Source organism: Perognathus longimembris, chromosome 1, assembly GCF_023159225.1.
Source record: "Perognathus longimembris pacificus isolate PPM17 chromosome 1, ASM2315922v1, whole genome shotgun sequence".
Taxonomy (NCBI): Eukaryota; Metazoa; Chordata; class Mammalia; order Rodentia; family Heteromyidae; genus Perognathus; species Perognathus longimembris.
The window spans coordinates 129,673,808-129,701,730 of record NC_063161.1 but is presented as its reverse complement, the minus strand read 5'-3'; the positions used below and the strand labels follow the sequence as shown (position 1 = coordinate 129,701,730).

General features: G+C 45.4%; 2 protein-coding genes across 6 annotated transcripts in view; both read left to right on the top strand.

Annotated features, from left to right (window-relative positions):
- The window catches only part of Fam219a (family with sequence similarity 219 member A), a 51,428-nt gene extending 40,734 nt beyond the window's left edge, over positions 1–10,694 (top strand). The window contains exons 2-6 of one of the 4 annotated variants that reach the window (XM_048365989.1): positions 3,615–3,714; positions 6,380–6,482; positions 6,694–6,774; positions 7,406–7,460; positions 7,954–10,694. In XM_048365989.1, coding sequence (XP_048221946.1) covers positions 3,615–3,714; positions 6,380–6,482; positions 6,694–6,774; positions 7,406–7,460; positions 7,954–8,109 — 495 coding nt within the window. In that variant the 3' untranslated portion in view covers positions 8,110–10,694. Of the gene's footprint in view, positions 1–3,614; positions 3,715–6,379; positions 6,483–6,693; positions 6,775–7,405; positions 7,461–7,950 lie in introns of all 4 variants that reach the window. The other 3 variants (XM_048366139.1, XM_048365929.1, XM_048366064.1) reach the window with 3 other exon arrangements.
- Positions 10,695–11,205: 511 nt separating this feature from the next.
- On the top strand, positions 11,206–27,923 carry C1H9orf24 (chromosome 1 C9orf24 homolog). 2 transcript variants are annotated; one of them, XM_048365729.1, is made up of 7 exons: positions 11,206–11,376; positions 21,062–21,203; positions 23,995–24,113; positions 25,503–25,578; positions 25,766–26,000; positions 27,103–27,189; positions 27,568–27,923. In XM_048365729.1, exons 1-7 carry the CDS (start codon positions 11,242–11,244, stop codon positions 27,671–27,673), a joined length of 900 nt encoding a protein of 299 aa, XP_048221686.1. In that variant the 5' UTR covers positions 11,206–11,241; the 3' UTR covers positions 27,674–27,923. The 2 variants fall into 2 exon arrangements, with proteins under 2 accessions (XP_048221686.1, XP_048221763.1); XM_048365806.1 differs by lacking the exon at positions 25,766–26,000 and having other exon boundaries at positions 11,215–11,376.

The window sequence follows — 27,923 nt, the reverse complement described above, 5'->3', positions numbered from 1 at the left end:
TTTTTAAAAAAGCAATAGAACCTTTTCTCTAACCAAGATCTTGCAGAAAAGCCGATGTATAAGTGAAGTAAAGGTGGATTTCCTTCCTCACACTCAGCCCAACCCAAAGCACAGGATTCAGAGAATGTAGTTTAATGAAAATCAGTAGGCCAGAGTAATTTGAAGGATTCTTCTAGCACCTTTGCTTTCCTGTAGCTATATTAGCTTTACACTGGCCATTAGCCTATATATCCTGCCCCAGAAATAGTGAGCGTAGGCTATTAATCATCTCCACAGTCTTTGGAGAATTTGTTTGAATGGCTGCAGAAACATGGGTTGCTATTAGAGATGCATTTCAATGTCTGTCTCTGCTGAGTGTTTATTAACAATCTTGTTAATCCCCACTCTAGTTCCTGGATCTAGCTAACGCCTGTCGGATATCCTCAGGAGGCATTTTAAATTCTCCCTGATTTCTTGGAGCCAGACACTTCTCTCTGCTTGGAGTCCTCTCTGATACTTTATTCATGAATATTTCACATTTAATCCCCCTGATTTTAGTTCCACATGATGGTCATAGTACATTGGCTGTATTTCTCAGAGAACACACAGGAGGCCTACTGTAAAAGGTTGAGTTTGTGGGCATAGGGCCAGGGATCTTTGTGCTATCACAGGCAGTGATGGAAAAGATGCTGAGTGGTGGACTCTGCAGAGGACCTCTCACCTTAGGACTTCGTAACCTGGCTCATGACCCCAAGGAGCTTTGCAGTTTCACCAGGAACTGCCCAGTGGGCCTTTGAGGCCACATGTGGGTCACTGTGACCAGAGTTTCTCAATAGCTTTCCTGTTCTTATACCACGCTCAGTTTTTGTGTATTCCTCCTCAATGCTACCATTGACTCTTACCTCAGAGGAGAAACTTATCTATATGCAGTAGAAAAAGTTATCCCCAAATACCTAAGGGTGTGGGTTTTAAAAATTAGCCAGAGACTGGGAGGTGGTGGCTCATGCCTATAATCCTAGCAACTCAGGAGGCTGAGATCTGAGTATTGTGGTTCAAAAGCAGCCTTGGCAGGAAATTCCATGAAATTCATATCCATTTAACCACAAAGCAAAAGCTGGAAGTGGAGCTGTGGCTGAAATGGTACAGTGCTGGCCTTGAGCAAAAAAACTCAGTGGCAGCGCCCAGGCCCAGAGTTCAAGCTCCAGGACAAGCACACAAAAAAGTCAACCCAAACTGTAGAAAGAATCAAGCTTCTTCAAGAGAGAGAGGAGGCCTGCGAATAGGGTCCTGCTGAAAGAGCATGCAAGGACACAGAAACGGTAGTCAGAGGGAAAAAGAGGGTAATTCAGGGAGCATAATGTCCTGAAACCAAGAGAGGAAGCCATTTCCAAGTTGATGTGGATGTTATGGCATGTGACAGATATACTATAGGAAAAGTAAAAGAATGTGAGGGACTTGGGAGTGTTCCAGAACTCCCCTAGGATCTCACAGGCACACATCCTGCTCTGCCCTAAAAGGAATGCTAGAGCCCAGCTATCAGATGTCCAACACCCCACACTGGATAGCTAAGAGGTCATTTGGCAACAAAGAGGTGTGCAAGGACCACTGAAGCTCTGCTTCTCCCAGGCTATGGGGGACAGATACTGTCTATAAGAAGTCTTCCAAGAAGCTACTAAGCCTAGAAGGATGAAGGATTGGGAACGCTTAAGAAGTTACCTGAGATGCAGGTACTACAGCATCCTGCCTTCCTGAACAAATCTTCCCTTCCCCCTCAACTATAGCCAAGAGGTGTTTATCAGAGCAGAAATGGAAACCCAAGTTCTGCTCTTGAGAGGTTGCAAACCAATGTAGCAGCATAACCCACCTAGGGCTATGCTCTAATTAGCCTAGAGGAACACAGACAGGGCCAGAAGTCCTCCCTTTCCCCAAACATATTAGAATGTATCCTTTTCCTTGGTGACAGCCCTCATTTGAAAGGGAATAGAGCCACCATTATGGCTATATATCCTTGTCTTGCTAGGTCACAGATACCTGGGCCTGACAGAGTGAGGCCAGCTCTGGGGCATTCTACTTGCCTGTCTGTCTACTTTCTACACCCTCAAAGGCAGAATAAGCATAAGTCTTAGATCCTCTTTGTAATCTTCATACCTTAGGCCATCTACTCTGTAGTCCCTAGTTAAAATGTAAAAACATCTAGGATAGCAGTGTCCATATTTAGGGTTGGTTACCAACTTCTCAGAGAGACCATAGATGGCTGCAGCTCCTGCCACACGAAGCAGGATGGAACAGGTCCCTGGATATTGAACAGAGAAGAGTATTTTGGAGGGATGGCAAAGCTAGAGAGGACTCTGGACAGTTCAGGGGTCAAGGTACTAGTGAGGAGTTGTCGAGTGAGAGTGAAAAGAGAACACATCCTGGACAATCATGGAATGTATGTTTCCTTTCCTTCCTGTCATCTGTAGCAGTATGTGTTCTATATTCCAGGTGATATAAAACTAACTAGCCATCTGCTCATTTGTCATTATTTATTTCTCACTTACCACACTCAATCAACCTCTCAGGTTCTTGGGAACTTATCTGGAAACTGGAGTAGTCCTCATTTAGAACTGTGTGTGTGTGTTGTGTGTGTGTGTGTGGTGTGTGTGTGTGTGTGTGTGTGTGTGTGTGTGTGTGTGTTCTAGGGCTTGAACTCAGGACCTGGGTCTGTCCCTGAGCTTTTTTTTTTTTTTTTTTTTTTTTTTTTGCCATTCCTGGGGCTTGGACTCAAGGCCTGAGCACTGTCCCTGGCTTCCTTTTTGCTCAAGGCTAGCACTCTGCCACTTGAGCCGCAGCGCCACTTCTGGCCATTTTCTATATATGTGGTACTGGGGAATTGAACCCAGGGCTTCATGTATAGGAGGCAAGCGCTCTTGCCACTAGGCCATATCCCCAACCCCTGTCCCTGAGCTCTTTTGTCCAAGACAAGCACTGTACTACTTGAGCCATAGTTCCATGTCTAGCTTTTTGGTGGTTAATTGGAGATAAGAGCCTCACGGATTTTTCTGCCCAGTCTGCCTTTGAACCACAATCCTCAAATGTCAGCCTCCTGACATGAGCCATTGGCACCCAGCCAGGACTTTTTTGTGTAATCCAGTGGCTGAAGCTAGTGGCTGAAGTCTGGCCTGGGTTGGACTGTTCATTCTCTCCATTTTGCAAAGGGACTTATCTAGCATTATGGGAAATAGTGGTAGAAGGCTTGTCCCGGAAGTGTACTCTGATCTTAGTCCACATTGTGCTCACAAGTCTTAAAGAGACCTTTCCTAACAAGTGTACAGAAAAATCTGAGAAGCAGGGCAACTACTATGAGTGTTTGAAGAGGAGATCCTGTGGGTTTAAGGAAATTGTATTGCTGGAAGAGCCTGGATCACACCGAACTTTAAAGATACATCCAATTGGATGTAGATGAGACCAAGATTCTTGGCTCTTCTGCCTGGGTCACCATCTTTGTCCCATGATGGGGGAGTCTTCCTTCCTTGAATACTAATTGCTGCCAGGAGCAAATGCTTCCAGAAACCCAGAAGACAGTTGGGAAGGCTTGCTTCAGTCCCTCTGCTCACTGTGCTAACAACTCCTTGTCTCTGCTTTCTCCCCCATAGGACCCAGCCGCCGCTTCCATCTCAGACGGAGACTGTGACGCCCGGGAGGGTGAGTCAGTAGCCATGAATTACAAACCATCCCCTCTCCAAGTGAAGCTGGGTGAGTGTGTCTGGGGGATGATGGAGAGGTGGGGGAACAGACAAGGTGCTTTGGGCTGGGTCTACAGAGATATGCCACAAATCTTTTAATGCTTAGTAGAGATGATTCCAAGGTTCATATCACTGACACTCTTATCTCCTGCAAGGCAAGAAGGCAGTCACAGTTGTCTTCAGAATCATGAAAGTCTAGCAGATATCACTGAGGCTTCAGGTATTCTAGGGGATAGCTTCAGAGGTCAAAAGCATGGAACCCCAGAGAAAGAACTTAGAAGTCTCATCAGAGACTTCATGATCTGTCCCTGGATCAGGTTGAGAGGAAGCTGCCTTAGGAAGAGGAGGTCAGTTGCTGTGTCTGAAGGATAGAAAGTCATAAGAGTTCCAAAGTCTAGAAGATGAGTCCCTTCCCCAGTCTAACCAGATCCTGTTTCTATTTGGAGAGGCTGTCCCTTGTTATCTCAGTAAACCCTAGTATCTTCCTGTCTTCCCAGATACCTCATTACCTTTTCCTTGCAGACTTATTTTATGCCCACTAGATCCCTGTTTACTGTACAGCTGGTTCCTCTGAAGTCACCTGGCTCCCACAACTGCCCAAAGCTCCTGCAGCTATATTTCTTACATTACCCTCTGCTGATCACTGCCCCTCTCCCTCCAGGGACCACAGTTTCACTCAGCCAAGGCTTCTGTAGATAACAGACTTTCCATAAATATTTGACTTCATGAGGAGAAATTATAACACAGTACACACAGGGAAGCACTAACAATCAAATATAGGTCATCACTGCTCTTCAAAACTTCTCTACTATCCTGACCATCTTTCTCCTCTGACCTCAGCTGTTTGACATATAGCAGGTCCTTCCTCTGTTCTTTTAGTCAACTTTCTTTCAACCTTTATTTCCTTCTTTGATACCACATTGAGGGAAACCTAGAGTCATGGAACAGGAAAGTAGTTCTCTCAGTGGTATTATCCATTTTTCTAGGACATCAGATTCAAATGGCAGCCAGTTTTGTTTGTGTATTATTGTGTGACACTAGAAGTACTATAAGTTACCTATTCCACATTCTCTTCCCCAAAGAAGATCATTTCAAGCTTTTCTAGTTTATGTGGCTTTATTCTGTATTTTAACACAAGTGGCATCTCATACTGTACACATTTTATGAAACTTTCTCCCTTCTCCACACACATACATTATGTTTGGGAGCTTCTTCCATTGTCAGTATATAATTACTTCATTCTTTTAAGCACCTAGTAACATGTAGTTTAGTTTTTAGTAGCTTAGTGTTTGCATTTTTCACTATTTCAAACAATTTTAACGTGCTTTTCAAATACCACACCACCACCACACCACCTGGTAATTCCTCACATTACTACCTAAACTCATGTAGATTCTTAACTTGTTCCAGTTGCCCTAGGGAAAACTGGACCACCAGAAACTTTAAAGCAGATTGCACCCCCTAGAGGCTTGGAGTGGTAATGCAACTGCCACCTTCTGGAAAGACGAAAAAGCTGAAGCAGTCAAATGATCAAAGAAAGATGGCCAGGAGAAAAGATGAGAGAATCTGAGTCACAGTAGTTGTAAAGGTCTTTCTCATCCTTGTGTTCATCCATATCCTTTCACACAAAAGGCCCTTTTCCTAGATCTGGGCTTCACTGTCTAGGAAGGAAGAGATGGGCCTCCTCTAGGACCCAGGAAGCAACTGGTCATAATAGTTGTCATATACCAAGCAGTGGGTCACCTGAGTGACCAGCCCTATGGCCAGCCCTTTGAGTCTGTAGAGCACAGAGGTTGGCAAGAATTAGGAACATTGCTTAGGCAGTATAACCAAATGGTTCCCCTGTCTCCTTCCCTCTGTCTTCCTACTTCACAACTTTCAGTGACTCCTTTTTTGCCTTCTGCATTAATCTCAAAACCACAGTCTGATATTCAAGGCCTTCATGCTATGAGTTTGTAACCAAAAGAAATCTCCAGCCCCTTAGCACAATACTTGACACTGATATTTATTTAGTGAATAAATGACTGAATAAATGCCTTTTCCAACCTCACTTTTCTCCCTCATCACCCCTCATCCGTTTGGATTCACATTTATGATTACTTCTAAATTCATTTTTGAGCCAAGGATAGAGGTTTATAGCTGTAATCCCACCTACTCAAGGAAGCCATAGGTAGGAAGACCATGGTCTAGGCTGACCTGGGCTAAAACTCAAGACTCTTCTTATAAAATAAGGCAAAAAGGAATGGGGGATGGGTCAAGTAGTAGAGCACCTGCCAACCCCAATACCACCCCAAAATGCATTTTTGTACACACTGTCATTCTTATTTAGAATGTCCTAATTAGCTTATTGTGTCACTTTCAAGAAACCCTCCCTGGCTGCTCCATCACTTTCTCTCCAGCCTGTCCTTGACATTCAGCACACACTGCCTTACCTGGGTGTTATGACTTCTACAAGGCAGGTGTCAGTCTCTTCCTTTTGCTCCCAACTTCTGCCTCATGTCATGTGGGGCCAAGTATCATCTCTACTGAGCAGCAGGGGCCTGGAGTCAGAATATCTACCTCAGTCCATAGAGCAGCAAGAGGTTCCACAATGAAGGTCCAGCCCAGGCTCCCCCAGGCAGTAAGACAAGGTGGCCTAGGGCAGGACACAGCTTCCTTCCCATGTTCCCCTGCAGAGAAGCAGCGGGACCTGGCCCGGAAGGGCTCGCTGAAGAACGGCAGCATGGGTAGCCCTGTCAACCAGCAACCCAAGAAGAACAACGTCATGGCCCGAACGAGGTAGAAGCCCTTATTACCACACCTGGACCCTGCCAGCCAGCACCAATCTCTGCTGGTCTGAGCCTCCCCATCTATCCTCTCTTCTCCAGTGAGATCCAGGATAGGGAGGGAGGGAAAGAGGAAGGAACGTGGTGGGTCAGGGCCGAATCCAATCCCCCGACAGATACATAAGCTTCAATTATCATTCTAACTCCAAAAATTCTTTACCCAGGCTGGTCGTCCCCAATAAAGGCTACTCCTCACTTGATCAAAGTCCAGATGAGAAGCCACTGGTAGCTCTTGATACAGACAGGTATGTACAGGACCTGAGGGCAACTGGGCAAACCACATGAACACAAATGGGCTGTGCAGGATATACCTGTTCTATTGTCAGAGTAAGGTGCTTTCTTAGCCAGGAACTCTCTAAAGATGGATTACCCAAGGAATAGATTTTCTTTTTCTAGGAAGGAGGAATCGATAGACAAAGGAAAAGTTCCAACACAGTCTGCTGCTGATCTGGGACAACTTACTCAATAGTTGTGCCTCAGTGGATGTTGTCTCTGGACCCTGATGCAATGCTTAATGACCCACCTTCTCTAAAGGAAGATCCCTACTCATGGGGAACTAGCTAGCAGACTTAAACTTTGAGAAAACCCAACAAACCAGTGTGATTTCAGCCTGAATCAAAGAAAGCAGTGAGAAAAGAGAGACGAAGGGAAGTGAAGGGAGTAGCAGCTCTATTTGGAAGGAATTTAAAGATTCCTTTGGAAAAATGAAGCTAGGGGATCTGTCTTTGAAAACCTTCATTTGCACAGCGAGCACAGGTTACAGTATTTAGTTCTTTTTTGCTTAGGGGCGAGGTATGTTGTTGACGGATGTGAGGGTCAATAACCTCTTAATTAATTTCTCCAAATCATTCTCTGTCCTCTTTTCTTTACGACCAGCGATGATGACTTTGACATGTCCAGATACTCTTCCTCTGGATACTCCTCTGCTGAGGTGAGGCTCCCCCCTTTCATCCCTATTCAACAGGTCCACCTCCATCAAGGAACAAGGACGGTCAAGGTAGAAGAAGAAAAGCCAGTTGGAATTCATAGAGGATGGAGCTCTATGTAGGGCAGCAGAGTATAGGATGGGGAAGCTGCTGGAAGGAATCACTACCTCTATTGCTAGGAACCATGGGTTATTGGAGCAGGGCTCCTAAATAGAATGAAGTGTGAAATATAGGTGGCAGCTTATGGGAGTAGATCTGAAATTGGGCAAAAACCCAAATAGAAACAGGACTGGAGGTCTATAACAGGATAGGACCAAAAGAGCTGGTAGAAATGAGGCTCTGAAAGTGAGGCTCAAACCTCACTGGAGGGTGGAGCCTGGGGTTGCCCAGAGACCAAGGATGAGATGGGTCTGACAGAGGATGAAGTCCGGATCCCAGCCAGGACTGGGGCCTTTCAACCAACTTGAGCCTGACCTCCCTCCTCTTTGTCTACAGCAGATCAACCAAGATTTGAACATCCAACTGCTGAAGGATGGCTACCGGTTAGACGAGATCCCTGATGACGAGGACCTAGACCTCATCCCCCCCAAGTCTGTGAACCCCACCTGCATGTGCTGCCAGGCCACCTCCTCTACCGCCTGCCACATTCAGTAGCAGGTGGGGCCACCACGGCTGCATGGAGCAGGGCCAACTTGGGCCAGGTTGGATGGGGTTCCCTCCTCACCTCATCCACCTGCCCCCAGCCTGCATCCCATGCAGCCACCAACCTCGTAACAGTCATTGCTTCCTCCTATGGTAGGACGTGTACCTCTGTGTGTTCATGGAGCAGGAGAAACCAAAACCGAGTCTCTTTCTACCCTGGGGGCCAAGGAGGGTTGGGGGTGTTTGTTCAGTCATTTGTGGGACCTCACCCCGCACCCAGCCCACCTCTGCAAAGTTGAAGTCCAAGCCAGGGACTAGACACAGGGAGGCCAACAGTAACAATGGAGGTGAGGTGAGGGGGATCACAGGGCCAGAGGGTTGACCCCACCCCATTGAAGCCATGAATCCCCCAGCCACAGCCTAGCCAGGAAATGGATTTGAGTGGAGAAAGGCCCAAGTCAATGGGGGCAGGTTCCAGCACCTCACAGCCCCCTCCAAGCACCCTCTACCAGCCCATATACCTAGTGTTTTCTCCCTCATCTTCAGCCTGGCAAAGCTGCCTAAGGGAATATTGTCCCCCACCCATCAGATTGCAGTCTTCTTCGTCATCCCATTCATCCTCTTCCTTGCTCTCTGGGTATGGAGATGGGTAAGGTGGACCTGAGAGAAAGGCCAGAGTTGGAGAGGTTATGGCCTGTTCTTACTGGCCCATAACCAATGCATTCATCTCTCTGTCTCCCTGGTCTTTGCCCTGGATGCTTCTGTGCATTGGTTCCAACTAGAAGCACAGTGTTAAGTCTGGCCTTCAAGACCCTGTTTCCAGCTCACCCCTAGCCCAGTCTGGGAGGCTAGTTCCCAGAAAGACTCTTCAAGAAGCACGCTTAGAAAAACAAAGCGGGTGGAGTGACTGCATGAAGTACTGGGCAGTGTGTGTGTGTGTGTGTGTGTGTGTGTGTGTGTGTGTGTGTGAGAGGGGGGGGGGAGGGAGGAGAGAGAAGGACACAGAGGCTGTCAGGGTGTATGTTTGAATGTCTGCATCTCTGTGTTGGACCTGTGTCTTCAGGTGTCTTTTCCTGAGGCATATCTGATATCCACAGTGAAAAAGTAGCTCTGGTCTGTTTGCAGTGTGAGAAACTGCTCAGTAGTGGAAGGGTCTAGAGTAGCAGTCAGAAATCTGGGCTTTAGCTCTGGCACTCTCCTTGTGATCTTCAGCAAGCCATGAGCTTTCTCTGGGCTTTGCCTCTCAGCTGTGATTATTCTCTTAAGGTCCTTGAAGACCTGAAAGGAATTTCTTTATAAGATTTTCTATGGAGAAGTCTGTTTCTATGTGGGAAGGAGGTGTTTCCAGAAGTACATGTGGATCTGTTTGGAAAGATGTGTGTGTGTGTGTGTGTGTGTGTGAGTGTGTGTGCATGCACGTGCATACACAGGTTTTTGTTGTGTATATGTCTCTATAGGGATTTGTGGATTGAAATAATGCCTACTGCTGCTTCTGCTGCCCTGATGCTTAGCAAAGCTAAGGATGCAAATCAAGAGAGAGGCAGTGAAGAGAACCCTTCCTTGGGCTGGGAAATATAGAACTGCCCCCCAGGTGAAGAAAAGTAAAAGCAGGTAGCTCCAGATGGCTCAGGACTATGTCCTTTAAACCTCCTTCCACAGGGCCAAGGTGAACACTGCCCAGTTCTCCATGCTGATTCCCCACACATGATGGTGCATCCACTGTCATGGATGCCACTCACATGCTGCTGTCTGGATGCCAGTCCTGGGATATGGGAGCTGACTGGGGGTGGTAAGAGGAGGAAGGGTAGCACCTCTCCCTGCACCATGCCCAGGAGCTGCCAACTCCCCAACACTTCCAACCACCCTTATCTCCTCTAGTTAGAAGATGAGAAAATACCAAAGGGAATTAAGCAGAGAAGGTATCTGCAGGGCCCACAAGGTCCAAACTGGCCCCCATCTGAGCCCCACTCTCCCACCCATCCCATCCCTATCATCTGGTCCCCAGAGCCAGGACTCTCACTACCACCACCACCACCCTGGACTCCTTGACTCACCCTTCTAGAACATGGGTACTTCCTCTCTTTTAGACTCCTGCCTTTGCTGCTGACTTACTGTATGACCTAACCTATTGTTCAATTTCTATGGCCCTAAGGAACCAAGAAAGAGCTCCCTGCCTACAAGAACAAACTAGTTCCTTGGTAGGCCAGGGTTTCTGGCTGAGGCAATCTATATGTAATTAGGTAGATATGAAGGGGAAAGGTAGGAAGCTGGCAGCCAGCAGCTCCTGCCTCTAGGGAGAGTGTGTGGTTCTCTCCTTCTCTGTTTGGGAGTTGGAGGGGAAGAACCATGGCCTTAGCTTGCCCCCTACTCCCCCGTCCCCTTGTAGATACTGCCTTAACATCCCCCCCCACAACCCTCGGCTGTGGCTGCCACCCAGCGAGGTTTCTCCGTGCTAATTTATTTCCAGGAAGGTGTGTGGAAGACATGAGCCGTGTATAATATTTTTTTTAACATTTCCATTGCAGTATTGACCATCATCCTTGGTTGTGTATTGTGTAACACAAATAATGATATTAAAGGCATCAAAAAAAAAAGTGCCAGCCTCAGCTACCTACCTGGGAAATGGAACAGGGGAAATGGGCTGGGAAGGGGAGAGAACTGGTCTTCCAGATGAACATGTCCATCTGCCTTCATTTGTGGGCTTCTGGGATGCCACTGACCTGCTGTGGGACCTTAAGTGAGTCACAACCCCTCAGAACTTCTGTTTCTCTCCAATAAAATGAGAAAATTGGCTGAGAAGGTCTTTAGGGGCCCTTTAGAGGGCTTGTAAACTGAGCTCTTTAGAGGTCCTTGAGGCAGGAAAGGGCTGGCAGTAGGCAGGGATTTAAACCTCCTCACCTTCACAGGGATGAGGCTGAGCCAAGTGATATCATAATGGGCACCCTAGAGGGGGAAGCTGAGTGGGTGGGAGAAAGAAAGCTGTGGAGGAGGGCAGCTAAAAGGTCCTCCACAAGAGGGGGGTCACAGCAACTGGGGCACCTTCCAGGCTGTGGTTGTGGGCTGCTTAGGGGAAGAGGTGGTCACTGATGTCCAGCAGGAGCCCTTGGTACGTAGAACCCACCACAGCATCCCCAGAACCCCACCATGTTTCTCTTCTCTCGTAAGACCAAGACCCCCATCAGTACCTACAGTGACTCCTTCAGGGCTCCGACCTCCATCAAGGAGGTCTACAAGGACCCACCTTTGTGGGCCTGGGAGGCCAACAAGTTTCTGACTCGGGTAAGTGGGAGGTGGGGTTGGGGCTGGGCAGGTATGAGTCTCTGTGTGTGTGTGTGTGTGTGTGTGTGTGTGTGTGTGTGTGTGTGTGTGTGTTTGAATGGGCTGTGGTTATCAATATGTGTAATTATTTATAGCTTTGGATCTGTGTTGGTTTTATCCATTTGTATAGGCACAGAATTTACAAAGGTATGTAAACTAATGTAGGATCCTGCCCTCCTGGAACCACAACAGGGTAGGAGGTAGAAAGAGACGTAATGAGCAAGAAATAAACAAGATTTTTGTAGATTGCCTAATTGTTATAAAGGAAATAAATGGGGCTGGGAATATGGCCTAGTGGCAAGAGAGCCTGCCTCGTATACATGAAGCCCTGGGTTCAATTCCCCAGTACCACATATATGGAAAGCGGCCAGAAGTGGTGCTGTGGCTCAAGTGGCAGAGTGCTAGCCTTGAGCAAAAGGAAGCCAGGGACAGTGCTCAGGCCCTGAGTCCAAGGCCCAGGACTGGCAAAAAAATAAAAAAGGAAATAAATGGCAGCAGAGCTAGAAAAGGAGAGCTTACATAGGTTATGGAAGGCTTCTTTCTCTCAAGGTGACGTTGTGCTGAGCCTGGAAAGATGAAAAAGAATTAGTCACTCATGCACAGGGACAGAATTGAAAGTGCCAGACAGACTCATCAAAAAATATAAAGGCCCTGAAGCTACCAGTGGAATAAGCCAGAAAAGGTCCTATAGGCATGCCTTTACACATGTGTACCACAGTCTCCTGTGTCTGTCTGTCTGTGCTTCAAGACAGTTGGCCAAGTGGGTCTTCAGCTTTCACCAAAGGGATAGGGGATCTTGGAATCCACTTGTGATTCTGCCTACAAGAATTTGTCTTTGTATACTGTCCCACAAAATTTTGTTGAATAGGCACCTTCATGTGAGGCACCCACAATACAAAAAAGGCCATCCAAGTTTTGAGTAACTCATAGCCAAGTTCAAGCCCCAGTACCCCCCTTCCAAAACAGAGACAGGTGAATCTTAGGGGTCATGGATGGGCTGGCCAAAGAAACATAAGAAAATGGCCAAGGACAGACCTTTGGAGAGTATCAACATGCAAACACTAGATAAAGAACCATATAAAGATCAGAATTATGGCCAAAGGGCTAAGAGAAAAGTCAAGAAACCAATGAAAACAAAGTTGATGAAGGTCACTGTCAGATGTGACCCACACAGATACTAACCAGGCTAGACAATGTATGGAGAGGAGCAAATGTCAGATAGCAGTGGGAATAAGAATGAAGGAAAGCCTGCAGATTTTCTGGTGGTAACAGTATGGTAGACAGTCTGACCCTTCTTAACAATGAAGTCTAGCTGGGCATATTGGCACACCATAACCAGGAGGATCACAAGTCAGAAATCAACCTGCACTACTGAATGCTGGACACTAGTGGCTCGTGTCTGTAATCCTAGCAACTCAGGAGGCTAAGGATCATAATTAGAAGGCAACCCAAGCAGGAATGTCCTTAAGACATGTATCTCTAATTAACCACCAGAAAACTTGAAGTGGTACTATGGCTCAAAGTAGTAGAGTGCTAGTCTTGGAAAAAAACAAAAAAGTTCAGGGCTGGGAATGTGGCTTAATGGTAGAGTGCTTGCCTAGCATCCATGAAGCCCTGGGTTCGCTTCCTTAGTACCACATACACAGAAAAAGGTGAAAGTGGTGCTGTGGCTGAAGTGGTAGAGTGCTAGCCTTGAGTAAAAGGAATCCCAGGGACAATGCCCAGGCCCTGAATTCAAGCCCCAGGACTGGCAAAAAAAAAAAAAATGCTCACTGGGGGCTGGGGATATGGCCTAGTGGCAAAGAGTGCTTACCTCATATACATAAAGCCCTGGGTTCAATTCCCCAGCACCACATATACAGAAAATGGCCAGAAGTGGCGCTGTGGAGCCCCAGGACTGGAAAAAAAAATGCTCAGGGCCAGTGCCTAGGCTCAAACTAGAAGTGGAGCTGTGGCTTATAGACAACATGTAGGCCTGAGGACAAGCTCCAGGACTGGTACACACACAAAATAAAAGCCCCTACAATTAAGTATTGCATTAAATTGATGTTTATTTTGTGTTGGACTTTCATGAATGTGCATGATCAGTTATTTAAGAAGCCAAGATTGTCCTGAGGATAAATTATAATACAAGCACTACAAACCAGCAGTATAAACCTAATTTACTGAGTAGGTAAAGGGACTAATTCTATGAGTGCCAAACTGAAACAAACATGTCAATGTTTCTGGCTCCCTGCCACACACACACACACACAAACACACACACACACACACACACACAAAAAAAAATATGGATCTTGTATGATAGAAAGTATCTTCAGTGTAGGTTTTTAGGTATCTTAAGACCAATCAAACATGAGCTCACAATAAGATATATGAAAACAGCGAGGCACTGGTGGCTCACATCTGTAATCCTAGCTACTCAGGAGGCTAACATCTGAGGAACATGGTTCAAAGCCAGCCCAGGCAGGAAAACTTATGAGAGACTTACTTCCAATTAACCACAAAAAAAGCTGGCAATGGAGCTGTGGCTCAAGTGGTGGAACACCAGCCTTGAGTAAAAAATTGAAGGGACAGCACCCTAAGTTCAATAAGCTAAACGACAGCACAAAGAAGGGGGAGAAGAAAGGGAAGGAGGGAGGGAGGGAGGGAGAATTGATTTATGAAATCAAACCAGGAGGGTTGGATCCCCAACACTGTCAAAACACAGGACAGTAGAGTAAAGAATGGAAGGGAAGGGGAGGAGAGTTGAACATGGTACTAAATGTTTATAATCCTAGCACTAGGCAGGCTGATGGAGGTAGATTGTGAGTTTGAGGCTAACCTTAGCTACAAAGTGAATATGACTCCAGCTTGGGCTGTATAACAAGACCCTGGGCTGGGAATGTGGCTTAGTGGTAGAGTGCTTGCCAAGCACTCAGTACCACATCAACAGAAAAATCCAGAATTGGTGTTGTGACTCAAGTGGCAGAGGACTAACCTTGAGCAAAAGAAGCTCAGGAACAGTGCCCAGACCCTGAGTTCAAGCCCCAGGACTGGCAAAAAAATAATAAGACCTTGTCTTAAGATATAACCCCCCCCCAAAAAAAAAAGAAAGGTAAAGACATTTTCAGGTAAGCAAAACTAATTATGAGGTTCTTGGAACATTTTAACTCTGTCCTTTTCCAACTTACATAGAAGTGTCACCTAATATTTTCTTTCTTTAAATATTACAAATTAAAACCACTATATTTTTTCTAACAATGTTTGCTTACATTTACCTGTTTATCTGTTATCTATTTATTATCAAACTATTCTTTCTTGTATTTTACTTTCTGTGATCATTTCCCTTCCCTCAACATTCTTGCTCTTGCCCACTTCTTGACCAATTCCTCTTCCCCACTGTATTTAGGCTTAACAATAGGTGCAAACCCAATAGCCTTTTAGAGGTCTTAACCTGTTCCCATAATTATGTAAAGTCCAATCCCTAAAATAAATTCCTTATGCTATATCATGCATAGTGGTTCTGCTTCTCTGATCCAAACAGTAACAAAAAGTTGAGTATGTTACTAAATAGCAGATAAAATATTTTTCAGATATGATCCATATATATTCAATGACATACATTTATTAAATTGAAAAGTTTCAATTTTTCAGGAAATGTAATTGTAAGTCTGTGTTGACCTAGTAGAATTTTAGAAGTTAACAAGATCATAACATTTGGTTCCATTTCTGTAAACATTGTTAGTTAACATAAGAAATGGAGAGATACAGGGTGCATTGATATATGTACATAATATGCACTTTAGTGCAAAACTAGTCAAGGGCAGCATAAGAAAACAAAATTATGCATAAATACAAAAGCCAAAATTTGAAGTAAAATATTAGCAAACTGAATACAGTATTACATAACAATGATTAAGTTGTACCTATTCTACAAATGCAAGGATGGCTTAACATTAGAAAAATCAGCTGGGCACCTGTGGCTTACCTTTGTAATCCTAGCTACTCAGGAGGCTGAGAGGTGAAGATTAACAGTTCAAAACCAGCCTGGGCAGAAAAGTCTGAGACTCTTATCTTCAATTAACCACCAAAAAGCCAGAGGTGGAGCTGTGGCTCAAGTAGTAAAGTCAAAAAGCCTTGAGTGAAAAAGCTAAGGGACATCACTGAGGCAGAGTTCAAGCCCTAGTACTGGCACAAGAGAAACAGAGGAACAGATGGAGGAAGGAAGGGAGGAGGGAGGAAGGGAGAAAGGAAGAAAAAATATCATTCATTGAATTAACATACTTCAGAATAAAAACCACAAAACCATTTCAAAATGTACAAAAGAGACCTTCTGGTGGGGTAACAGAAATATTCCAAAATTGAGTTGTGGTTACAGTTGAACAACTTGATAAACTTACTTAGAATTCTTGAGTTGTATATGTAAACAGTGAATTTTGTGCTATGTAAATTATACCTACATAGTTATTTTTTTAAAAGATGCAGACATAGCAGTTAAAAGGCCAAAGGCTAAAAAGCAATCAATACCTACTCATGATTACAAATAAAAAATTTAGCAATAATCTTCTTTAACCTGATAAAGAATATATACCCAAAGGCTGTGGGCATGGCCCAAGTGGTAGACTGAAAGCATAAGACCCTGGGTTCATATCCCAATTTTGCAAAAAAAGAAAAAATACCCACAATATATGCCCAATGTACATAATCAGTATTATATTAGGTAATAATGGGTAAAAATAGAAGAGTTCTTTTTTAAAATTGGGATCAAGGCAAGTCTATTCACCCATTCTACCTCTATCCAGTATTACACTGAAAGTCCTAGCCAGAACATCAAGGAAACAAAGTAAAAAGACACAGAGAAAATGAAAAAGTAAAACTATAATTATTTACAGATAAGACAATTGTGTATATAGGGTCTATAAATTATTAGAATTAGAAAATTTAGGCCATGCAAAACCCCAGCACTTGGAAGGCTGAGGTAGGAGAATCATGAGTTTGAAGCCAGCTTGGGATACTTAGTGAGACTTAGTCTCAAAAACAGTTATAAATCACAACTCATTTATTCTAGAACCAAAAAAATAATAATAATAAAGTAATAGCCGTGCGCCAGTGGCTCATGCCTGTAATCCTAGCTACTGAAGAGGCTGAGATCTAAGGATCGTGGTTTGAAGTCAGCCTGGGCAAGAATGTTCGTAAGACTTTATCTCCAATTAACCACTAGAAACCGGCTCAAAATGGTAGAGTAGTAGTATTGAAACACACACAACAACAACAACTCAGGGACAGTGCCCATGCCCTGAGTCCAAGCCCCACAATCGACAAATAAGTTAAAATAAATACAGGCAAAACTGTATAGATAATATTATAGATCTTTATTGAGAACCATGTAACCCATAACTCTAGCCTGTGGAAGGCTGAGAAGCAGGAGGATATAAAGTTTTGGGGGCCAATCTAGATGATCTTAAAAGCAAAAAAAAAATTATTAAATACTTCTTCAAAATATTTAGAGACATAAAACATGTTCATGGATAGGAGGACTTATTATCATAAAGACTTAATTCAATCTCACTAAAATCTCATCAAGATCTGGGTGACAGTGGCTCACACTTGTAATCTCAGCTACTCAGGAGGCTGTGAGATCTGAGGATCGTGGTTCAAAGCCATCCTAGGCAGGAATATCTGTGAGATGTTTATCTCCAATAAACTACAAAAAGTATCAGAAGTGGAGTTGTGACTTAAGTGATGGAGCACCAACCTTGAGCACAAAAGCTCAGGGACAGCCCTCAGACCCAGAGTTCAAGCCCCAGGACTGGCAAAAAGAAAAGAAAAAAAAAAGGAGGGGGGGGGAATCTTTTGAGGAATTTAACAAGTTGTTTCTAAACTTTATAAAGACCAAAGTCCAATACACAAAACACATTTGAACAAAAAGAGGACTTGTCCAATCAGATACTAATTGTGAAGTTATAGGAACTCATAAAAGCTGGACAAATTGACTAATGAAACAGAAGAGAGCCACATATATATGAAAATAATATTCAACAAAGAAAGGTGGTAATAAAGCTATTGAAAAGTATACATCAGGCTTGGAATGGCATGACAAATCTAAGGGGAAAGAGATTATTCAAAGGAAATATTGGTTATCAGTACAGATAAAAATAAAAGTAATCATTGCCTCACATGAAACCCCAAGTGTAAATTCTGAGAGATTAAATATGGAATGAAAAACTGTATGGTTTTTAGAAGAAAATACAAAATGTTCTGTCCATTATCTGAGAGTATGGATGGATTTCATAAGTCACAAAAAGCATTAACCATAAAAGAGATTAATAAATTCAACTACATTTAAATTAAGAACTTCTGTTCATCAAAGACATCATTAAGAAAATTAAAGAAAGAAGCCACAAACTTGAGAGATTTGCAACATGTAACTTATTAGTACGTAGAATACATCAAGAACTCTAATTCTAATTGAACACATATGCATTTGACTCTCCTGAAACCTCTCTAAAACTAGAGTAATAGATACTTAAGTCATAAACCACAAGGATCTTGAAAAAGAAAGGATGATGGCAAGGACGTTTTGGAAGCTGGAAAGTATGCTAAGTAATACTGATTTAGCAGATCTGAGAAAGCTAAATCTCAAGCCAGCAATGGGAGCCTAGAGACATAATTCAACTCAAAACTGTAGAATTTCCGAAAACCTCAGGAATGAATAATCCTCAGCCTCTCTGGAACTGAAGATGGGTCAGAACCAAGGCTAAAGTAAGGATTATTTGAAAGCCATTTAAGAAGCAGTTAAACCTATGAATCCCTTCTTCTAGTCTGTGCCAGAGGGTAACTACCTGCCTCTGTTTCTGCTAAAGTCACAAGGCTTATTTGTTGGCAAGGATCTCAGGACTGGGAATAAAAACAGAGAGTGGGACACCATAATAAGAATAGGTGAACTAGTCAGGCACGGGGAGCTCACACCTGTAATCCTAGCTACTCGGGAGGCTGAGATCTGATGATCGCAGTTAAAAGCCAACTTGGGCAGGAAAGGCCCATGAGACTATTATCTCCAATTAACCACTCAAAAATTGGAAGTGGGGCTGGGAATATGGCCTAGTGGCAAGAGTGCTTGCCTCATATACATGAAGCCCTCGGTTTGATTCCTCAGTACCACATATATAGAAAATGGCCAGAAGTGGCGCTGTGGCTCAAGTGGCAGAGTGCTAGCCTTGAGCAAAAAAAATAAGCCAGTGACAGTGCTCAGACCCTGAGTCCAAGGCCCAGGACTGGCAAAAAAAAAAAAAAAAAGTGGATCTGTGGCTCAAAGTGGTACAGTGCTAGCCTTGAGCAAAAGAACTCAGGGGCAGCACTCAGGCCCTGAGTTCAGGACCTATGATCAATAAATGAAAAGAACAGGTAAACCTCCGTATGCTGAATTATAACATGCTCTCTCCCCCGACATCCCTGCCCCACAGGTTCCTAGAACATTGGCAGCTAGATTATTACCCTCAGACCAAAGAATAAAGGAGTCTTTTCTGAACAATCATATCAGCCCAAGAGGAACAACACACAGATTAGTATTTGTAATCATCATCATCATCCAACCAGATCATTCCACAGTTGCCAAAACCCACTCACAGTTTAGTGCCTTAGCTAAGCTAGTCTCCTACTCATGAACACGAACAAAGATTGCAGACATCTGAGGAAAGGCTCCAACAAAAAAAATTTAATAATCTATGAGTTCTAAGTGACTGTTCTGTATTTATTTAGTGGGGGGAATATTTTAGTGTGTATATGTAGATACAGATCTGTATGCATATAAGTGGGTACATTGCTGTGTGTGTGTGTAAAGCTTAGCGAGCTGCTAAGTGATGGGATCCACGTCACCCATTCTCTGTTCCCCACCCATATTGGAGTGTGACTGTGCCATATTTGTCCACAGAACATCAGCTCAGAAGCCTCTGAGCTGAGCGGGTTTCAGGATGTTTGTAGCTCTAAGGGCCAGGTCTGATCTTAGCTCTGGCTACAAGAAGCCTCTGTCCTTCCTTCAGATGATAAAGGGCACCCGTGGGTGGTCCAGTGACATTTCAGACCCCCTGCCTATAAAAACCTGTGAACACATACCTTGCTTGGCATTCAGCCCTCATCTTAGGACAAAGTGGCCCCAAGGGAGGCCTTGATCTGGGTTTCCACATACCTCACTGATCAAAGAGTGATGCGATAAGGTAAACTTCAAAAAGCAGAGAGAGACCCAGGGCCTAGATCAGGAACAGGAAAAAAAGGTCAAGGTCAGATGAGGACTAGAGCAAAGTGAAAGTCAGGATCACAGGTAATACTGTTGCATGGTCAGAGCTGTAGCAGTTCAGGATCAAACTCAAGACAGAGAATTGAACCTTAAAGTTGTGCCAGGGGCCTTCTGGTCCTGTTGGAGGAAACTGGGGCCCTGCAAGAGGCCCTGGTCCCAGACAGAATATAGTCTACAAGCAAGAGAAGAGAATTAGAAAGAATAATATCATGCCATTTACAGGGAAATGGATGGACCTAGAACAAACCATGTTAAGTGAGGTAAGCCAAGCTCAGATAGACAAACAGCGCATGTTTTCTCTCATATGCCAAAGCTAGATTTTAAAGTGGGACATGACAAATTATATAGGACTCTAGGCATCCACATACAGTGAGACCAAAGGAGGATACTCTTTTTTTTTTTTTTTGCCAGTCCTGAGGCTTGAACTCAGGGCTTGGGCACTGTCCTTGACCTTCTTTTGACCAAGGTTAGCACTCTACTACTTGAGCCATAGCGCCACTTCTAGCCTTTTCTGTTTATGTGGTACTGAGGAATCGAACCCAGGGCTTCATACATGCTAGGCAAGCATTCTACCACTAAGCCACTTTTTCAACTCAGAAGGATACTCTTGCTTAAGCGAGGAACACAAAGGCACAATGCCTATGTGCCTCTGATCATATAAAATATTATTAATTGAAATGAACTCCAGGAAATGAAAATGAAGGTTTTCTTCTTTGTTGTTTTTTGCTTTCTTTTCTTTTTGTCTTGTTTGTTCTTTTATCTGTTTGGGGGAGGATAAGGGAGGACAGAAATAAAAAGGATAAAGGTGGAACAAGTGCAGCAGTGGTATTAACTAGATACTATGTTGAAAATGAACTATACAACTTGTTAGTGTGGATGGGAGGGAAAACTGGAACAGAGTGAGAGAAGGAGTGACATTGTCCAAAAAGAAATCTACTCTCTACCTGACTTATGTAACTGTAAGTAGCTGTAACCCCTCTGTATATCACCTATATAATAGCAACAAAGGAAGGAAGGAAAGAAGGAAGGAAGGGGGAGGGAGGGAGAAAAAAGAGAAAAACACTCAGCTCTGGCCTTTAACAGCTCTGTCTCAATCATGCAATATCAGAAATGAGACCATAAAACACTAAAAGTAGAGCAAGAGCTGACTCTAAGCCCCAGATTGGAAATAAAAAGGGGGCTCGGAGGGCAAAGTGTGATCCAACCCAGAGGACCATGCAGAAGAACCAAGTCTGGCATGGAAGTCCACTTGTGCCATTGGGAGAGAGATCAAAACTCCACCCAGGTTGACTTCAAGAGGGACTGGATCTAGGTTAAGCAAGGCTCCAAAGCTGGGGTCTCTTACCTAGGCAATTCTCTTCTTTTGCACAGGGTCTAACTAATGCCATGCAGCACCATGTGGATCCTAATGCTGTGCAGATGGACAAATGTGCTACACAGGACTACCCCTATAAGAGTTCCCTATCAGGCCATCCATACTTTCCTGAGAAGTACTGGTTCTCTCAAGAGGAAGGTAGGGTGTCAGTAACCTGACTCCAGCACTGACCCCAACAATGACCTCTAATGTGAACCTAATTGAATCCTGACCACCATCTTGATCTTCTATCAACCTTATCTCTATCCATGAGATAAAATAGGCCTCTTTCCTAACTAATATGCACTTTAACCTGATTGCTAACCAGCTGTCTTGACCCTGACTCTCCAGGAGACCACCTAAGCTCAGATTTTTGTGATCTCCCTGTCAGAAAATAGAATTGGGAAAATAGCCAGGCACAACATGCACCTATAGTCCCAACTACTTGGAAGGGTGAAGTAGGAAGGTCACTTAAGCTTAGGAGTACAAGACTAGGTTGGGCAACATAGCCAGACTGTCTCAAAACAATAGCCCAACCCTGGGAGAAGCCAGGGTTTCATCCCTATTGAAGATGGAGAGGATATTAACCTCCCCCAAATCCTCCAGCCATGTTGCAAGTGCCACCTCCTACCATCTTAGCAATCCTGTTCAGTTAGCAATCCCTATCTCTCCTGCCACACAACACCTCTTTCCCTTACCCTGGAACATTTTCTAACTTCTTCCTGCCTAGAGCCCCTTGTCTCCTTCACAGTCAAGATTCCCAGAAACATAATCTTATACTTATCTCAATTTCCTCACTCCTTCATACACCTATGAAAAATTACCTTTCTCCTTTGATAAAGTGTTTACAGTCTGTCTCCCTGTCCATTTCAAAACAACAGTCTTGCCAGGCAATCCTAGCTACCCAAGAGGCTGAGATCTGAGGATCAATGTTCAAAGCTAATCAATGCAGAAAAGCCCAACACTTTACTCTCCCAATTGACTATCAAAAAAGCTGGAAGTGAATCGGTGGCTCCAGTGGTAGAGTGCCAGCCTTGAGCACAAAAGTTTAGGGATAGTGCCAAGGCCCTGAGTTCAAGCTTCATAACTGGCACATGTGCACGCGCGCGCACACACACACACACACACACACACACACACACACACTGTCTTGGGCTAGAGAGGTATGGTTAGTTAGAGAACTTATCTAGCTAGCTCTATGCTCTGAATTCAAACCAAGTACCACCACAAAAATAAGAGAGCACTTGCCTAGCAAGTACAAGGCCCTGAATCTGATCTTCAGCTCTGGAAAAAAAAAAAAAAAAAAAAAAGAAGCAAAAACAAAACCACAGTCTTCTCTTATTTACAACTGGGCCCCTCCATCAAAGGACTTCATAAGTCTTTGTTGGATGAAGTGATAATTCTCAACATAAGTTGGGCGTCTGCACCTCCTACACGGAATACTGAAATTACATCTGTGTGGTTCTGATTACCATATCCATGAGACCTTTTAGTCTTTGCCATCTGAGACTTTCCCTGGGCCTTTCACTCCTCTGACTACTCTCTACTACTCAAAACGACTTCCTTCCTCAGCTCCTCTGAGGCCTCACTGTTTCAAGTCTCTTGTATACTCATATGGACACATTAAGTTTTTCAGGATACTATTCAAAGCCCTCTTTCCTCCATGCTCTGTCCCCAAGGCTATTTTACCTAACCCATCCATGGCATTAATCACTGTAGCTTTGATGTCTCACCAGAATCCACTCTTCTTCATTTGAGGATGGTCATCTTTACCTGGATGTGACAAAAACCTCAAACACTGTATGCCAAATCAACCAATTCAGAATTGCAAACCCCAACATTCTCCCACCAATCTTCTTGTTTTTGTTTTTTTTTAACCGTTTCTCATATGAATTACAGAGGCCCTCATAGGACAGTCTTGTGGCAGGGATGGTGTTACATGATGTTAACTAGGGCAGTGTTCTGGATCAACTTTTCATTTGTGAAAAAGCACCACGGTTTCTATTGTGATGTTGGATTGTAAAGTTTCAAAGATAAGGCAAGAAGACCCACAGGCTAATTAAAATAGCTTTTTTCTTGTGACAAGTATTCTAATTTTCTAAAACAATAGATTAACTTACTTAAGCCTCACAACAACTCTATGTTAGGCAAGTGCTCCCTGATCCACAACAGATCTGAGAGTTGTTATCACCCTAATTTTATAGTTGAGTAAACTGAGACAAGATTAACTTGGTCGAGGTCACACAGAAGTAGTAATTGGGAGAACTGAAATTTGAAAACAGGCAATCTATCTGAAGTTTGTGCTGCTAACCGTGACGTTATATTGTCTCCTGGTTAAGATACTGCAAAGATGTGGCAGATCATGGAGGACTGGGAGGGGGAATAGATTCAAATGGTTTTGAGAAGGCATAGGCAAACCTTGGAGCCTAGATGTCGAAGATGCGGGAGGCTGAAAAACTGGGAGGAGACCCTATTTCCAAGTTAATTGATTCAGAGTATAAATCCAGGATAGAAATTGATTAGCTCAATGAAGATGGGACCTGAGCCACAAGGGTCAGAAACCAAGTAGAGTGGGCTATAATCCTGGCACTAAAGAGGCTGTGGCAAGACAGAAAGTTCAAGTCCAGCCTGGGCTACATATCAAGACCAAGAAAGAAAGAGAGAGAGAGGTGGGAGGGAGGGAGGGAAGGAGGGAGGGAGGGAGGGAAGGAGGGAGGGAGGGAGGGAAGGAGGGAGGGAGAAAGGGAGGGAGAAAGGAAAGGAGGGAAAGAAAAAGGGAAGGAAAGAAAGGAAAGGAAGAGGGAGTCACAGCTGGGTAGGCATGGGAACTAGCCTGGAGAGAAGTCAATGATGATCTGCTTTGTGCTGGGGAATCAAGAAACATTTAAGGGGGTCCTAGATCCTGGGTGAAGTAAGAAATAACTCTGACATCTCCACTCCTACAATGCAGAAGACAAATACTGCCCAAGCTATCTGGGCGGTTACCGGTACAACTCCTGGAAGATGGGACCTTACAACAACCCCTACTGGAGCAAATATTCTTCCTACCTTCCTCGACTGTCTAATAAGGTAGCTACCATGCCCACCACTACCATTCTATACCACAGTGACTGATACTTAACCATTCCCCCCTCATTCCTTTCCTACCAACAGTACTCCCAGATCCTCCCCCATCTGGTTGCCTAAGAGTGGGGCTAGGATAAATCCTTGGGTCCCAATCTCTGCCCTGGCTCTATGAGTGATGTGCACTTCTGACATACTTGTACCTTCTTGAAGTTTGCTGAGTGGCCCCTGCTCATCTGATCTGATCACTGTAACATTTGGGGCTGTCACAGTCAATAGTTAGCTGACTATCTGTCCACCTTCCCTTCCTTTGTGATGTGAACAGGGAAAACAACTGGAGCACAAGGCTACTCAGTGGCAGTAGAGTAGGAATAGACTAGGCGTCTATTCCTGGGAGATAGAAAGGAGTCCTGTCCCAGGCTCGGGCCTCTTTCAGGGAAGGGAAGAAGCCCAAGGCCAGTCAGTGCAGGGGTGCAGCAGTGGGCTGATGGACTGGACCTTTCTTGTTTGTTTGTTTTTGCCAGTCCTGGGGCTTGCACTCAGGACCTGGGCACTGTCCCTGACTTCTTTTTGCTCAAGACTAGCACTCTACCTGAGTCACAGTACCACTTCCAGCTTTTTCTGTTTATGTGGTGCTGAGGAATCGAACCCAGGGCTTCATGTGTGGTAGGCAAGCACCCTACTGCTAAGCCACATTCCCAGTCCCTGGCTGACGCTTTCTGAACTAGGACTTCCTCAAGAATTAGAATTCGTGCGGGGTGAGGGTGGCTCACACTTGTAATCCTAGCTATTCAGGAGGCTGAGATGAGGATCCTGGTTCAAAGCCAGCCAGTGGAGGGAGCAACAAAGTCCTAACTGCCAAAAAAAATAAATAAACAGCCAATAGTGAAGCTGTGACTCAAGTAGTACAGTGTTAGCCTTGAGCAAAATGCTCAAAGACAGTGCCCCTAGCCCTGGGTTGGAGCCCCAGGAACCACCCCCCCCAACACACACACACCTTCCTCCCTACACCCACACATAAAGAATTAGAATTTGTCACAAGTTCCTCCAGGTGATTCTGATGGGCAGGTAACATTGTTACACTCCCTGTTAAGCATTTTGTCTGTCAAAGGCAAATGCTCAAATCAAAGGCAAAGGTAAGGGCACAGTAGTCCCCAGGCTCAGGCCAATCTTCTGGATCTGCACCCCTGGCTCCCCTCTGGCCTCCTCCGGGTAGGCGGAGTAAACGCGTTGCCCAGCGACAACCCAAAACACTCAGCAGGTTGGAGGTGAGGAGCTGCTGAGAGGCGGGAGGAGGGGTGGGGGGGAGAGACAGGGTGCTCTGGAGGGACCTCTCAAAGGGTGCCAGCGCTGCTCCGGATGGGAGCATGAGGCTAGCGTCTGTGAACCTTGCAGGACACTGGGGTGGACGCAGTGGTTCGAGGCATGCCCTTGGAGTACCCTCCCAAGCCCGAGCGCCTCAATGCCTACGGTAAAGCCTGGTGGGCCGGGGACCCAGGGGAGCGGGGTGGAGACCCAGGGTTCTTTCTGGTCGAGGGCGGTCAACTTGTTGTCTCTGACTCTCGCTGTTTCTGACCCTGCTTTCCATCCCCCACCCCCAACCTTTGCCTGTGACTTGGCTTGGGGGGCCTCCTGGTTTCTGGACCCCGCGGGCGCAGAGCGTGAGGTGGTGATGAACATGTTGAACTCGCTGTCACGGAGTCAGCCGCTGCCGCAGATCGCCCCGCGGTGCGGGTGCTTGGACCCGCTGCCCGGCCGCCTGCCGTTCCAAGGTTTCGACAGTCCTTGCTCGGGCCGCCACTACTGCCTGCGCGGGCTAGACTGCTACACCGCGGTGTCGCCCTGCACCGAGCGCCCCCTGAGTCCTTTGTGCTTGGAGGAGCCGACTGTAAGGTTCGCAGGGATCAGCCCGCCTCAGTCGGGCTCCTTCCCCAAGCCAGACCCACCCCAAGGCCAGCCTCCCCCTCCCCACCCACCCCCACCCCAGCTCTTCTTGGCTGCTATTTCTAGCCCCGTTGTACCTCCAAGTCAGCCCCGCGCTGGCCTGAAGCAGAATTCCGCCAGCTCGCTGGGCCCAGCTGTGTCCCTGCCTCCCCTTTTGCCCCAGGGCTGAGGTAACAAGGTTAGTCCAAGTCTTCCCCTTCGTCCCTTCCAAATGGAGCTCAAAGTCAACCTGAAGGCAGTTGGTGCTCTGGAGGCACCCCCAGAGGGCCTTATTTGAACACACACACACGTTCTAGAAACAGGTCCTAGGCTGTAATGCCGTGTATCCCCAGAAAGATGTCCTCTATTCCTTGACCTGGGGTCATCCTGTGTGTGTGAGAGAGAGGGGGTATCATTAGGGGCCTCCCTAAGCAAGGAAATAGTGAGCAGTTTGTCACAGTGGCCTTGGCCTTCTCTGAGTACATGTATCCCTCTGTGACTGCTAAGGAAACTAAGGCTGGAATGCACAGCCAGAGCCCAGATTGCAGAAGCATTAGAGCCTAGGGGACTACCAAGTCTGAAGCAGTTCTGAATGCTGTACAGAATGGGTCCTGATCCCTGTCCCCAACCCCATAGTGGGTCATGCAAGGTTGAGTCTTATCCCTCAAAATGGGGTGGGTGTGTGTGTGTGTGTGTGTGTGTGTGTGTGTGTGTGTGTGTGTGTGTATAAAAGTGCCTGAGTCTCTTGAAGGCTCTATGCTCCCTTCAGCATGCTGGAGAAAATGCTGTTCCTTTGTAAAGATCTGAAGGGCTCCTGGGTCCCAGAAGGGAAGTCAATCCTCCCCCCAGAATCAAGTAAGTTCCATCACCTGCCCTGGGCAGCAAAACCAGACCTTGTGAGGAAGGATCTACCCAGAGGCAGTGCTGAAATAGGGTCTTGAAGGGCAAAGAAGGGAAGGATCTTGGAGCGGTAGGACTTATGCCTAAAACATCACCATAGTCCTTGGTCTGGGCTGTAGGGATAGGGTATCAATAGGCCCAACCTTTTGCTGCCCACCGTTTTCTTCCTCAGGACTGTATCACCCTTCGGGCACCGACCCGGAATGCAATGTGTTGTTACACCTCCCCTGCCATCATACTACCCATTTCCAAACCTTAGGTAAGTGTGATGCACGCTTTTCACTTGCATGTACACACTGTTCCTCTGGGGTCCTGGGGGTGGGGGAAGGGGACTAGGGATGGGATGTGTCTGCTGAGGTGCACCAACAGGGAGAAGCCACCAGGGGGAGCTATGGCCATGGGGAAGTAAACTGTATGGAAGGGGTTAGACGTGATAGTGAGCTTAGTAAAGTTTACTATAAAAGGTATAAAAGGTAGGAAGTATGTACTGAGCATCAGAAATTCAGCATTACAACATGAAGTTAAGAAGTCAGTGTTAGTGTCAAAATGATGGGATAAGGTTAGTATTGAGAAGTGGAGTCAGATGTTCACTTTAACATTTGAGTGTCTAGAATGGCTGACTGTCTCTCCCTTGCAGATGGGACACAAGTCACTTCAAGAAGACCGGCGGGCCCCAGAGAAACAGTTATGTTGTTCACCCTGAGTTTGTGTCCGAGAACTATCCTCGCTACCGTTGTTGGTAAAGCCTGGGCTGCTCAGGCAATAAATTCTTCACCCCAAAGGCTGCCTCCCTAAGTCCTTACCCAGTAAGATCTAGAAAGGAGGGACCTGTTTCTCATTTACACAGCCTGGAACTCCCTCACTCCCATTATCTCAGTAGTTCTAGCCCTTCTGATGCACAACAGTAACGATACAAAAAGACTGCAACACCTGGATTGAGTCCTTTATCTCTACAATCTCAAGAATGAGCCCATGGACACCAGGGAGAAGGAA